Source organism: Leptosomus discolor, chromosome 5 (assembly GCF_034619465.1).
Source record: "Leptosomus discolor isolate bLepDis1 chromosome 5, bLepDis1.hap2, whole genome shotgun sequence".
NCBI lineage: Eukaryota > Metazoa > Chordata > Aves > Leptosomiformes > Leptosomidae > Leptosomus > Leptosomus discolor.
Window position 1 is genome coordinate 17,659,435 of NC_141395.1, and position 14,276 is coordinate 17,673,710.

At 60.0% G+C, this 14,276-nt stretch overlaps 1 protein-coding gene across 4 annotated transcripts in view; it reads right to left on the reverse strand.

Moving 5' to 3' along the window:
* Positions 1–14,276, reverse strand: part of TNS1 (tensin 1) — a 61,844-nt gene that overhangs the window by 8,473 nt on the left and 39,095 nt on the right. The window contains exons 18-23 of one of the 4 annotated variants that reach the window (XM_086466051.1): positions 12,319–14,016; positions 9,876–9,962; positions 6,068–6,246; positions 5,690–5,828; positions 3,206–3,298; positions 2,304–2,339 (exon numbers count right to left, since the gene is read on the reverse strand). In XM_086466051.1, coding sequence (XP_086322177.1) covers positions 2,304–2,339; positions 3,206–3,298; positions 5,690–5,828; positions 6,068–6,246; positions 9,876–9,962; positions 12,319–14,016 — 2,232 coding nt within the window. The remainder of the gene's footprint in view (positions 1–2,303; positions 2,340–3,205; positions 3,299–5,689; positions 5,829–6,067; positions 6,247–9,875; positions 9,963–12,318; positions 14,017–14,276) is intronic. The other 3 variants (XM_086466053.1, XM_086466052.1, XM_086466054.1) reach the window with 3 other exon arrangements.

The following is a 14,276-nucleotide window of genomic DNA, read 5'->3' on the forward strand; positions in this document are numbered from 1 at the left end:
CGGTGCCAGACAAGGGGGCTGCAAGGAAAGACTGTCACAGGTCCCCCTCCTCCCCTCTGTGCCCCGCCTGCCTGCAGACAGGGGAGGAGGAGTCAATCCCTTGGGCTGATCTCCCTGCCCAGCCCTGCTCAACCACCCCAGGAAAGATCTGAGCTAAAACCAGACTGAGGACCTCAACAAAGGCTGGGTACCATCATCGGAGGCAGGACATGTGGCTTTGAGTGACAGGGATAAGGCACTGCCCAGGAGGACGCCCAGGGCAGCTGCAAGAAACTCATCGCTGCTTAGGTAATTAAATTAATTTCACAGCTACTCACTTTTCCCCCCCAGCTCCCCACCCCAGACTAAAATTAGCCAGACAGTACATATGAGTCAGCCTGCAAGACGTTAAGACCAAAGGGCTGCGAAAATGCCAGCCCCTCCTGCAAAGGTGGGGGATGAAGCAAAGCAGCAGCCAGGGGCTCTGGGAGGGGAACAGCACACGTGCCACAGCAATGTGTGTGACCGTGAGCATGTGTTCACGTCGTTTGGTTCAATACAGGGAAAAAAAAAGAAGAAAGAAAAAACACCTAGGAAGTTTCAGGCAGGACTTTTTTAGGTTGAAAAATCTGATCTTGCCTCCTGGTGTTTTCTTGGAAAAGGCTCCGGAGACAGGAAGACAGTGGGAGAATAGAGAGGCTCTGAGTCACCAGGGAGGTGGGCAGTCGTTCAGCAAGCCCGAATCTGAGCAAGGCTGCGCTCTGGACAGAAATCCCCAGCACTCTGACTGCACCAGGCTGTTTTAAAGCCGCCTCAGAGGTGGTAGACAGGCCCTAAGCTCCCACACTGCCAGAGCATCCCCCTACCCCAAGTGCAGCCCAACTACGCAGGCTGGGATCTGCTAAGCAGAGTCGCGGTGGGGCAGACAATCTCGTGGGGTGTGCGGCTGGGTGCAGAGAGTGCTAAGCCAAAGCTTTGTTAAGCCAAAACATCAGTCCCTTCTCAGGACTGCAGATTCAATCATCATGTTATCAGGGAGGATGAAGCAGGGCAAGAGGCTGGTGGTGGCCACTCAGTCCAGCCAGCACAGGGTCGCCGGACACCCTTGCTCTGGACCAGCCATCATGCAAGCGGCTGAAGTGCCACAGGAACAGAGAAGCAGTGCAACTTGAGCTCCTGAGGGTTTGGTGGGAAGGAAAGGAGAGGCGATGTTTGGGTCTTTGGAGGCTTAAAGCTGGACGGAAATAGTAAAGCTGGGGGGACTTAGGAGGGAAAAGCCTGGTTTTATTGCAGCTTTTCTTCCTTTAATGTACCCAAGAAGCCATCACTGAAAAGTCAGCTCTGGAAGCAGAACATTTTCTTCAAGCAAACACTTTCTCCAATATTACACAACGTTCAGGTTTGGGTCATGTGCATTTTGAGGAACTCACAGGGAGAAACAGCTCCCGGGGCCATGGGAAGCGTCACAAGCTTGCCGAGGAAGAGACATCCTCTCCCCAAAACCCATCTTGAACACACAGTTCCCCATCCCGGCCCCGAGGGCCCAAAGTTTCATTAAAGAAGAAAGCAAAACCACCCCACAACTGTTAGATAGCAGGCGGCACTCCGGGAAATCGCAACCACTCCCGAAGCCTCCGTCCCCCCAGGAGACGTGCCACCCCAGAGCCCACAGTGCCTCCTCCATCAGTGCAGCCACTCCCCAGCTGACGTCCCAGCTCAGCCCCATCCTTGGCATCCCGAGAGAGGCGCAGCCCAGGAATGGGAGAGGGGAGGAATTTGGGCCGCCTTCCGGCCAGTGGAAGATGCACACCGGCTGCCGGCACTGCGCCGCTGCCTGGCTGGCTGAGCCGGCAGCACACTGGTGGCCTCTGCGCCTGCTGACCTTTTGTGCTGCACTTTGGTTTATTTTTGCTCCAAACAGCAGCAGCAAAGCCAGAAGGGGAGGGCAGGAGCCCAAAACCAGGGCTGCTGCTCCCAGCCCCCCATCATTCTCATCCAAAGCTGACCATGGCGTGCCAGCATCCCCAGCGTGCCACCAGTGAGGATGCCATGCACCGACAAAGAGCTCTCAGCCCTCATGGACGACTGCCACCCAATGTGACAGACCTCCAGGTCCAATTTGGACCTTGGGGAATCCAACCACGACATAAGGCACAACGTTCCCCTCCTCAAAAGGGAGCAGGACGGGCAAGACTCAGGCTCCTACATCACTGGGGGCCAGTGCAAGGGAAGGTTGCTGGCGCAGACAGCCAGAGACTGCTCTGAGCGATGGTCCCGACAGTGGAGACGAGCAGGGAAGACAGAGAAAGAAAGGCCTTTCTTACCTTCTTCAGAATCACTGCCCACCTCCCCTTCTAGGTCTGAGAGATGGAGAGGCAGGGCAGCGATGAGAGCAGGGAGAAGGGAGATGCAAGACAGAAAGAAAGAGAAATCTGAGTTAAGCAGCTTTGCCTTGCTCAGGCAGGAGCACAGAGAGCACAAAGGAGAGCCCCATACCTCCCTGACACTGCGCCCCAACTGGACACCCAGCCCTGGACACCCCCAGGGTCCACCTGGACGTCCCAGAGATGATGTCTAAAACCCAAGAGGCTGGTTTCAGGTGGGGAAGTGGGAACAGTGGGGAGCCACCATGAAGGGCTGCTCCAGGAAACTCAGCAAGCACCAAAAAAAGCATCAGCTCACCCTTGGGGGCAGAATAAGAAGGGCCCTGCTGGGGAGGCTCAGCCAGGCCATACCCCCCCTGGAAGGGGCCCCAGGTGCTGGGGAGCAGCGAGGTCTGGCTTGGCAGGCTGCTCTGGGATGCATCCCCAGGGCAGCGGGGCCTTTGCACCCAGAGACAACTCTCCAGGATGGAGAGGGCTCTGGATACTGTTCTGGCTGACAGGCTCGGCTCTGGGAGAGCAAACCCTCTCCAGCTGTGCTGGTGAGGAAAAGGGATGGAGGGAGTGAAGGAAAGAATATGGGGCTGGGCAGGAGGCAGGACCCTGGGGTTTTCCAGCCTTCACCACTGAAGATCCTGCTGGGCTGAGCCCCCCCCCAGGCAGCACAAACATCCCCCCACCCTCACATAGTCCCAGAGTTCCCACAGGAGGTGACAAGGACCCCAGGGTCACCCGGCCTCACAAGGGAGGCAGAAGTGCCTTCTCCAGCCAGGTGACTCTTCCATGGGTATCCTCATGGACACACACCCCCAAAACCCCCTTGCAGCCCCCGTGCCTGCACTCACCTCCCACTGGATGCAGCAGGATCTCGGCTGGGTTGTGGGGCTTCAGCCCCAGTGCTGAGAGCGGGGTCTTGGCCAGGCCAGGGGGAGAACGCACTGTCAGCACAGGGGACACAAGAGCATTAGTGGAGGGCTGGGAGATGAAGCTTCAAAAAGGCTAGAGTTGCTCAGGGGTTCAGAGCCCCCATGACCCATCCCACCCACCGGCTGCAATGGGGCACTGCTGGGAAGAGAAGATGCCCTTGTATGAAGCAACGCCCTGGGGAAGGGCACTGATCCCTCTGTCCATCTGGGAAAGGTCACAGGGCGGGAGGTGCCCAGGAACAAGCAACCTGCCCCATCGCAGGGCTGGCAGGACGGAGAAAAGATGCAATTCCCACCAGGACAGGCCCAAACCCCGTCTCCCAGCACTGTCCCCATAAGGGAATGGTCCCACAATAGGCACAAAGCCTCTTTCATTGCCACTGTGCAAGCAGCCATCCCCCCAGCCCAGCTCTCCCAAACCTTAATCCCCCGCTCTGCCGATCTCCATGTCTGGCTGAGCTGGGACCAGGCTGTCCCAGAGCAGCTCATCACTCCCAAGAAAGGGGCAGCGGGACTACCAAAAAAAGACCCCTGCCCCCTAGACCAGCTCAATGGGTGGGTGAGGATGTTCGCACAGAGCATGTTCCCCAAGGGGTGGCAATGCACACGTGAGGTCTGTACCCGTGTGCCCATACGTACATACCAGGAGGAACTGTGTATGTATGTATGGCTATGGTATGGATGCACGGGCAGTACAGAGTGGCAGGGTTTCACGGGGCAGGGTGGACCTTCCCGAGCCAACAGCACCTCCTCTCCCCTCCTGACCCCAGGTTTGACTCATCTCCCTGATGCTGCATCTCCCCAGGGGAGACCTCCAGGTCTCATCTCCAGCAAGAGGGACCAGAGGGCGCATCCCTCCATCAGCATTTGAACATCCCCAACTGGTGGCACCGTCATAGGGCTTGTGCCAAGGCTGGGAGGCGGTGGGTGGTGGGAGCGCTAGAGGAAAGCCAGGCCCTCGCCCCAAGGCCAGGTTCCTCCGGCAGCCTGGGGCTGGAGCAGCTGAGTCCCCGGGAAACCAAGACGGCAGTGCCTTCCCTGGTGGGTTTCTGATTTCCCCAAATCTGGTCAGCCACAAGCTGTGATGTCAGCTCACGCCTTTGTTGGCTGGTGAGCAGAGGGGTTCTCCCAGGGCCGGGAATTCCACTGGGACCGCTGTCTCCCTGTGCAAGGGAATCACTCCGGTATCCCCCCAGGGGGCACTTTGGCAAAGCCTGCAAGCTGCAGCTTCAAACTTCCCAGGGCTCCCCAGCTGGCGTTGGATAAGAAGCACTGCCTCTGGGCCACGTCCCCAGCTATGCTGTTCCCATCACCTCTGCAAGTGATTCATCCCCAAAATGAGCCACTAGCCCACTGCCAAGAAGCTTCTGCCCTTGGGCTGAGCTCTCCAGTCCCTCGGAACAACGGGGCTATTTCTGAGCTGCCAAGTGCCCCGGGGTCGCTCCCACACTCTGGTCATTGCATCCCATGAGACGGGGCTCAAACGTCAGCGGGTTGCAGGGGAGGAACAGCAACAGCGGAGGAGGAAACAGCCTTGAGCCCCACGAGCTGAGCTACGGTGGGGCAGGTGGCCTCATTGCAACCAGGACATGGCACCAAAGCGGGCTGTGCCCAGCCAGAGCATCCCCTGCCCTGGAGCATCGCCCAGCCTACGAAAGCGTTTTGGAGGGGGTTGGGGGGACTGCCGTCTTTTTGATGGGTTTCCCAGTTGACTGGCTGCTCTGTTTCACTGGTCCAGCCTCAGTCATGCTGTGCCAGCATGAGGCTGCTCATCAGGGTTCATCGCTTGAACCAGTCACACAAACCCGGTCCACACAAACCCACCGCGATGGCGCAGTCAGGGTTAGTCAGAAAGGAGGCATGCCACGCCAGAGACAAGCTGCATGCAAAGGGCTGGCAGGCCCCAGCCTTTTCTCCCTCCTGCCCTGCAAACAGCAAGCAAGAAGTGGCACGGTGCGCGAATGTCTGCCCCAAGCCCCCTCCCAGTCTTCAGTCTCTCCTGCCTCCCCCTTGCTCGCCTGCTACCACAGCCTTGCTGCCCTTCTTGCCACGGCAGTAGGAAAAATAGGGAGGTGCGGGACCAGGACAGGGTGAAAGGATGCTGTCTTTGAGACCCTGCCTCTCCCCTTATCCTGCCTTGGGATCCCATCCAAGAAATGCCCCAGTGAGTGGAAGGTGGGAAAAAGCCGACAGGAGGGTGCCGAGCATGGGATGCTGATGCCAGTGGGATGCTGATGGCAGCATGGAGTGGTGGGATGCAGAGGAGAGAGGAGGATGGAGAGAAGGAGTGATTAACGTGGCGGTGGGTGTCTGGAGCCGGGAGCTGTCTGACCCTTGTCGAATTTCTGGCTTGCCAAGAGCCACCCACCAAGCCCTTCCACCTCCCGGAGCCGCGGCACTTACAGGGGTTGGAGTAAGGGGTTTGTGGCGAGACAGGGAAGGCTGGGGTGGGGGGAGAAGTCTCACCGCCGCCAGAGGGTGGGCTGGTAGGGGAGGCACCCTCCATCTCTTCGAAGGCTTCCTTGTAGCTGTGGAGGTGAGGCTGGGGAGAGCAGGAGAAAGGGTCAGTCCCATTCCTATGATGGGCACAAACCTCCAGGACACCCCGAGGAGGGAGCAGAGGGGGCAAAGGGAAGGCTTTCACCTCCTCCTTGCTAACCGCCACCACCACCACAAAAAGCATCATTGACCCTCAACCCCCTGGGATGCCGCGGGTGCCAACCAAGCCTTCCTCCTCCCCAGAGGCACCTGCCCCCTGTCAGCGCCCCCACCCCAGCACACCTCTTTGGGCCTCCCTCCAGGGTTGGCCGCAATGGTGCTGACCACCTCCGGCGAGAGGACGGTGGGGCTGCGGGGCGAGCTGGGCTCCGGTGAGCTCTTCTCATAGTGGCTGTCGCTGGGGGTTCGCTTGCGGGCAAGGGCAGCGCTCTCCTCCAGGGGCTTCTCCCGGGACTGCACCCCTACAGGGAAAGCACAGGGTGGGAGACAGGTGAGGAGCTGCTGGCCAAGATGGGGACCAGCAGGAAATGCACTGGGGCTGATCTGAGAGGTCTCCCCAGGGCTGTGTGCTGCAAAGAGGGCTCTGCCCAGCAGAGATGGCAGCTTCAGCACTCACCTGCATCTAACCCCTGGACCAGCACAGCCAGTTTTGAGCTGGAACAGATATACCTTACAGCGGTGGCCCAGGGCCAACGAATAAAGCAAGGCAGGGTTGTGGCTAGTGCCTGGATCACGGCACTAGCCCTCCCAAGCACCATGAGGCCTGGGCTCAGGGACAACAACACTCAGCAGCAGGTGTGAGGGGCATGAGCATCCTGCAAGTAGCCCAGCCCTGCAGAGTTGGGAAGGACTGGGACCTCCTGACAGTGCCATGGTGGGAAAGGGCCAAATACCCCAGCAGCAGGGCAGCTGCATTTGGCTCCATCCCTGCTCCTGGATGCAGCTTCAACCACAGCAGTGGAAAAAGCCTGGTTTTGTGAGTCCCTAAGGCAGAGGGAGCACCAGGTCCAGAGGAAGGACTCCAACAGAGGGATGGTGCAGGGAACCCCAGCAAACGTGATCTCCTACCCTCAGCACAAAGCCCTCCTAAAAGGGGAGATCAGCATCTCCTCTCCATCTCCCCCAAAACCTCCTACCCCAGCACCACAAGCCACCAGTGCCCACAGCCTGGGGGAAGAAGGGAGCAAGCAAGTCACTGCAGAATGGGATTCTCCAGGCTGTCAGGATCTGGTAGACCCCATTGGCAAACCCCATGGGCTGGGATAAAGCCCAGGAATGGGGACAAAGCCAGCGCAGGGCAGGGGGGTGTGGGGGCCTGGGATGAGGGGTGTGACCCCAACTCTCCTAGCACCCAGCAGGGCCCAAACTCTCTGTCCCACCTCGCCTGACAAAGAGGTTAAGTAGGGCTCAGGGCCGATGGGTGCAGAGCATCACAGGCACAGCTCAGACCCAGAGGACTCCCGCTCGTCCCCAGGACCCACACAGCAGTGGGGTGATGCCTAGTCTCAGCCCCACTAGCAGACATGACAGCACCGTCCACTCCACCCTTCCCGCAGAGCTGGGGAGCACTCTCAGCCAGCACATTGGGGGAAAAAAAGAAAAAAAGAAAAAAGGAAAAAAAAAAAAAAAAGAGGCCAGCATCATGCTCCAGGAAATGCACTTTTCAAACACCAACTCCTTTCCCACGGGCTGGTGGAGGAAAACCAGCCATCAGCTGCTTCCCCTCGCTCCCCGGAGCTCAGCGCAGGACTGACGCCTCCACGCCTCACGCCTCCTGACCTCCCCTCTTCACTGCTCCGGCACCCACACCGGAGATTTCCTGGCCCCAGGGAAAGGGCTGGGAGTGGGGAAAGGGCTGGGAGAACCAGAGGGAGGGAGGTGGCCTGGGTGCATTTCTAAATAATCAGCCCAGTGAATGGCAACAACAATAAAATTGCGGCTGAGGGGGGGAGAGGCGGCCGGGCTGCGAGGCAGGGGACGTGAGCCAACGGGGCTGGCTCCAGCCGTGAAGGCGGCCTGGAAAATTCCACTAAGAGCAGCTTTGAAACACAACTCCCGATCCCTTCTGCAGGTGCTCGCCGGCACGGGGGAAAGCCATTAAAAAGTCCTGTGGAAGGGACAAGGGGATGGAGAGGGTCCCAGGGAAGCCACCCTGCAGGCATGGGTAGTATCGTATAAGGGCACCCTGTATCTCTTGCCCTGATCTTCACTTTAACAGATTGAAGCCCTGAGTTGTGAGCATAGAGAGAAACAAAATTTTGGGGAAAAATTAAGCAAACTCTTATATTTTCTTTTTGTCCTTCCACTTTGTGCACTGTGGGGTGTCCTGCACGTGGCAAGAGCATCACCAGGAGCATCCCTTGACCCATCCCAAAGTGAGCTGCAACAACCGAGCACTGTGGAGAGGCAAGGACTGGCTCCTCAAGTCATGCACACCTGCCTTGCTTTGCATTTTCCATTTGGGAAGCATAAACAGCAGCTCAACAGAGCCCAGCTGTCAGTGCACATCACACATCTGCAGCGTGGGACCCCCTGCTCCATCCCCAGGGGCTGCGTGTCACCCAGCTGTAGGGTGCTGGATCTGGCCCATCGGGACACCCAGGAGCTCACCAGGCTTTGGCTGCTCCACTCCCTAGACGTGGAAAGCGGCCGGGGCTGCAGGGAGGGGAGGGAGGAGAGGGGGAAAAAAGGGACTCATTGTTCAGAAGTGGAGAGTGGGAAACTTCATGGGCCGCCCGAAGCAAAGCCTGGAGGAAACCCAGGCTCTGAGCACGGCTTCTCCGACCCCCCCGGGTGATTTATGGGCTGGAAACTACGCTTGAAAAACAAACTCTCCTTTCTCCTGCTTGCTGTGCCCCCTCGGCAGACGTACAGCCTCCCTTAACCACAGCACCAGCCCCTCAAGGATGCCCTGCCTAGCTGAGGGAAGGGGTGTTCCCCATCACAAAAGGGGAACAGCAGCCTGCACCCCGCTCCCCACCCTCAACCCCACCACCTCTGATACGGCCACCCCTTCTGCTGCCCATTTAACTCCTTAACCTGGCAGCAACCCCCCACCAGCAAGGTCCTGCCCTTGGACTCAGCACAGCTCTAGGGCTGGGGAACGGCAGGAGCACAACAACCGGGGGAGGAGGAAACAGGAGGGATTTAAACCCAGGTGGTTTTGCGGCTGGGGAGCTGGGTTTCTGGGCCAAATCAGAAGGCAGTTGCTTTTTGGGCATGAGATGCTGGAGCTACTGCCAGGCAAGAGCTGGGCAATGCCCCCATGATGGAGAGGAGAGGGAAAAGCAGCACGCTATGGCCCTCGAGAAGCGGCACCCAGCAGTTAAAGCCACACAGGGACACACAACGCCCAGGGAAAAGGAGAGTTGCAAACTCGTTTTCTCCCTGCAGGAAGAACAGCAGCAGACGTTGCCCTGTACCACTACCCACCAGAGCTCAACTCGCCCCATCCCACTGAGCACAGACATGTCTACTGCTCCCCTCCTCCCGGAGCACTTCCTTGATGTGGCCGTCCATATTTCACCCCAAAACAAGCACAGCCAGGGGCCCTCCCTCACCCACCCCCTGGCTGCAGATGGACCCACAGGAGAAAACCCCGGACTGAGGCAGCTGGGACCCTGCTAGGCCAGGAGCTGGCTGAAGCAGGGGTCTGCAGAGCGGCATGCCAGCCCTTGCCTCCCTGAGGGATGAGCTACAGCCAGGGCAAAGCTCGGAGGGGCTGGCACAAAGGTCTAGATCCAGCCCAGCAATGAAACCCCACCAGAGAGCAGTGCCAGCCTTGGATAAGATGCAAAATTAAGCGTGGGCAGGTGAGTCTGTACCCAGGGCCAGGGGCTCCACCATCACTGCAGGAGGTCAAGGGGGGCCCTGAGCATCGCCTCTCTCCATCCCACATCCATGCAACACACAAAGCACTCAGCATGCATGGGTAGGGGGAGGAAGGAGGGATGAGGGGGAGGAAGGAAGAGAGAAATTAAGGGAAAAGGGAGGAAGGATGAGAAGGAAGGAGGGAGGAGAATGATGGAAGGGGAAGGATGGATGGGGAAGGACAGAGGACAAGGATGGAGGGGAGGTGGAATGAACGAACCGGAGAAGGAGAAGGACCGTTGCTGGTTCAGAGGAGGACGGGGGGCTTTGGTGCTCTTGTTGAGGTCCCTGAGCTTGGCGTTGTACTCTGCCAGCGTACCAGGATGGGGTATGCAAGGAGGGTGGGAGGTCACACAGGACAGACACAGTCCCCCATGGGGAGAGGAAGGGGCAAGACAGGACAAATGTCACAAGATACGATAGGGAGACAGAAAGAGAAAACAAGAGAAAATATTAGATGGGCTCCAATAGATGAGACTGGGGTCCAAGGAAGCTCAGACCCATCTTGGAGCTGCTCTCCCATCACCCAGATTGCCTAGGTCCAGGCACTGCTTAAACCCACACAGGAAATCAATGGTGGCTCCCAGCCACATGTGGCCTTGTGCAATGCCATAAATGCCAATCACTGTCTCCTTGGGAATGGCACCGTGCAGGTCCCCTCCATCATGGGATGCCCAGGGCTGGGACAAGAAGGGATCACCAGCGCTGCCCTGTCCCATCTCTTCCCCTCCATCACCAGTGGGAAGCGGGAATGGGAATGCTCCCCCACTGGGCACGGAGGAGGTGCGAGATGCTCCTCATCGCTGTGCCGGGACACGCAGGCAATTTATAGCAGCAGGGAATGTAAACAAACCCGTCCGTGCCTCACCATCCCCATCAGCCGTCCCCTCCCGCCACTGGCTTCGGGACACCTCGTTCCCGCCAGAGGTCAGGCCGCTTGTCCACGCTGTCCCCGCCTCGGCACAGACGGCCCGGCTCCAGCAGGGACAGATGGCCGCAGGTTGGAGACTGTCCCTGGGACTTCTCTCCTTCCTGGTAAGCCCAGCGGCTGCTGGGGGATGTGACCCCAGCCCAGCCTTGAGGACCTGACCCCAGCGTTGCAGGGGATGGAGTTTTTGGTAGACACCATCCAACATCCATTTCCCACCCATGGCAAATACTGCTCCTCCTTTCTTCTCTTTCTTTTCCACCTTGTTTTTTCCCCTCCGTAGTTGCAGGGGGATCTGCTCCTTATAATATTCAGTCCAGAGACTCAGCGCAGTTTGGGCATCCATGTGTCCTTGGGTTTGTTTAACCCCCCTGCACAAGCCCTGGGTCCCTCTGTGGATCTGGCCTGGTTCACCGAGGTCAGGTTCAGATGGATGCAAACTGCCCCCAACACCTCTGCCACCCATCCCTGTCCCCACCCCTGCCGCTGGTACCCCTCCTGACTCCTGCCCCACTGCTGCGGTGACTCAGGCCCCGTGCCTGGGAGGTTGGTGCTGTTGGATTTTTCCAGCCAAGCCTTTTCCCCCTCCCTTTAATGCCGGGCGAGTTTCTGGACTGAGTGGAGAGCTGGAAGGGACAGAGCTGCCAAGCCCCAGATCACGAGCTGGCCCCCAGCCTGGCCGCAGCCCCGAACCCTTCCCAAATGTCGCTCCACAATTCAGCAACTGCAGCTGAAGCAATGGGGAGGGAGGGCACCTGCCCTGCCACAGGGCCAGGGCACCTCCTTCCCAGGGGGCTGGGATCCTCCATGTCCCCAAAGCCCCCGAGCTGGTACCGCAGGAGGGCAGGGAGTCCGAGGGCGCGGTTTGCCCTCTGCGGCACAGGGCAAACGCCTTTGTCCAGCCACAGCACTGATGCTCGGCGCTGCGCCCAGCCAAGCATTGCACCAAACCCCTCTGGCAGGGCTGTGAAATGCCTTCCCAGCCCCTGACCATCACCCCAAGGCCAGGTCAAGCTTCAAACCACCCAGGGCCAACCAGCCTGGGCCACTGGGGCAAAAAGGCTGCTGCCAGCCTGCACCCTGCCCCCCCCTGCTCTGGCAGCACCTCGGCTGCCCAGGGAGGAGGTCTGAGCACCAGGTAGGAGATCCAAGCACCAAGCCTAGCATGCTGTGGGGAAAGTGGGAGCCCAGAGAGGGCTCAGAGAGGAGCCCAGCTACGTTAAACACAAGGCAAGTGCTCTGCTGGGACCTTACACTAGAGCACACTCCACACAGGGAGAGCATCATGTCCAAGGTGGGGTCCAGGCAGGACACCCTCAGCCAGAGACGAAAACATCTTCCCAAACTGGGCCATATGCTCCCCAAAAAGGAGAAAGCCCTCCAGGATCCAGCAAGTGGCCCTGCCACAGGGGACAGACCAGCCCCACACCCCAAAGGGGTGAGAATGGGGCGGCCCAAGCCCCTCAGCCACCCCTTCTCCCTACCTCTGGGCGACGCTGCTGCAGACGGCGAGCTGCAAGTGCGGGCAGTGTCTTGGCAAAGGAGAGCAGCACAGGCTGCAACCCTGCCCGGCATGCCCCCACGGCGGGTGGCTCAGCCCCAAGCCCAGATTCGGCATGGACGAGGAGTCGCCGCATCTCCCATCCCCAACTCCTCCATGCATGCCACCCCTGCAGGCTCCGGTTTCTTGGGACACACGGTCCCCCCCACCCCCCAAGGAATCAAAGTGTCCTACCTGCCACCCTGTGGGCCACCAGGCCCTCCAGATTCAAGGGCTCTTCTGCCGACCTCGACAGGTCTTCATAGCTCTCCGGTCCCTTGGGGGGCATCTGGGTTTGTGCTGGGACGGTGGGGGAAGGCGGGGAGGAGACGAGGAGCTGCTGAGACCCCACAGGGCTGTAGGACGTGCTAAGCGGGAGGATGCCCATTGGTGCTCCAGCCGGGGCATGGCTGTAGCTCCGCGGCTCTGGCACTGGTGCTGCCTCGTAGCTGTAGGGCAAATAGTTTTCCCGGTACTCATGCACCCCATAGTCCGGCTCCCCAGAAGAAGAGGCTTTGCCCCCGGGCTCAGAGACCACAGGGCTCACAGAGGTGCCAAAGGACCTCGGCTGGACCACTTGCGGAGCCGGCCGGGCATAGAGACTGGCAATGGGCTGGGCCGAGAGGGAGGAGAGCAGGGGTCCCACTGGCTTATCCTGGCGGGAGGCAGTGGGCACACTCTGTGACTTGTGGACAGCAGGCGCAAGATCCAGCATGAGGACATCAAGGGCTTCAATGGACTGCTCGATCTCCTGGCGGGAGGGTGCCCGGGGGAACTCGGGCATGCTGTGGCTGTGCGGGGGCACCAACTGCAGCGGGCTCGGCTGGGGGCTACAGCTGGAGACACTAGGGCTGTGGCTCTCCATGCCACTCTCCTGCAGCCGGGAAGGCGGCCGGCTCCCTCCTTGCTGCTGCCAGGAATTCAAGCCCCTCTGCACAGCCTCCCGACTGCTAGTGCTGCGAGCTGGGGCCTGGGGTAGTGCCGGGTTGGCATCATACTTAGCCACGTCCACCGTTGGGAAGGACCGGGAGCGGTAGGCACCAGGGGGGTCGTAGCCATACAGGCAGGGCTGGGAACTGGGCACCGGCTGGGGCTGGAGCCAGCCCGGGGCGTGGGAGCCCGGCGGGCGCTGTGGGTAGCCAGACAGGTGGTCCTGAGCAGATGCTGAGGGCCGCAAGGGTGGCAGCGGGTCACGGAGGTGGTGGCCCATCAGGGTGTTCTGATTGTTGTAGGAGTAGCCACCATTGGAGAGCGGCTCACTGTCGTACAGCCCCTCCTTCAGCATCTTCTCGGTCCCATTGCAGCTTGAGGGGCCATTGGGCAGGGAGGAGAGGCTGCCCACCCGGGGCGCCTCCTGGTAGCCGACCTCACTGGCAGTGGTGGTGCCATCCAAGGAGGAGAGCGTGCCCAGGCTGCCTACACTGTGCCCATCCTGGTTGGGCAGCTCGTCGTCCAAGATATCTGTCTCCCGCTCGGCCACCAACGCCGCAGCATTCCCGTTGACATGCACCTGAGCTGGCACCACGTGGCGGCCCGGCATGGCGGGCAGGCGTGCTGGTACGGGGCCAGGCACGTGGTTGTGCATGGGTGGTGCACCCTCCAAGCCGAAGCCGACGAGGAGACGATCCAGCTCCCGCTTCTCCTCGGGGCTCAGCACTGCTTGGCTGCTGGGTGCCCCAGGCACCCCCGGCTCATCGGTCCGGTCGGTCTTGGTGGAGGCAGTGGAGTTGCCCGAGTCGCTGCTCACCGAAAGCGTGTGCTCGACGTGGTTGGGCGCTGCCGAGAGTGGGAGGCGGGCGGCGTTGACGGCACCAGTGCTGCCGTGGAGGGAGTCTTTCTTCTTCACTTTAGCGTAGAGGCTCCCGTCCAGGGGCCCTTGCGTATGCCCAACCTCTGCAAGGGGAGAAATGAACACGAGACCCCAGATCAATTCCTGGCTCTCTGCACGGAGCTAATGGGTCCCATTAGCCGGTGGTTTCGATCTCTTCCGTGCCGCCGGAATGCTTAATGACCAGCACCGCCGTCTCCTCGGCACCCTCCACAATCCCACGGGCGCCACCATGCAGGGACACTGGAGCCAGACTCCCCCATCCCCATGCCCCCACGGCCCCCAGCTCCGCACACTGTCCTGCCCTGTCCTGCAAGCACCGCCT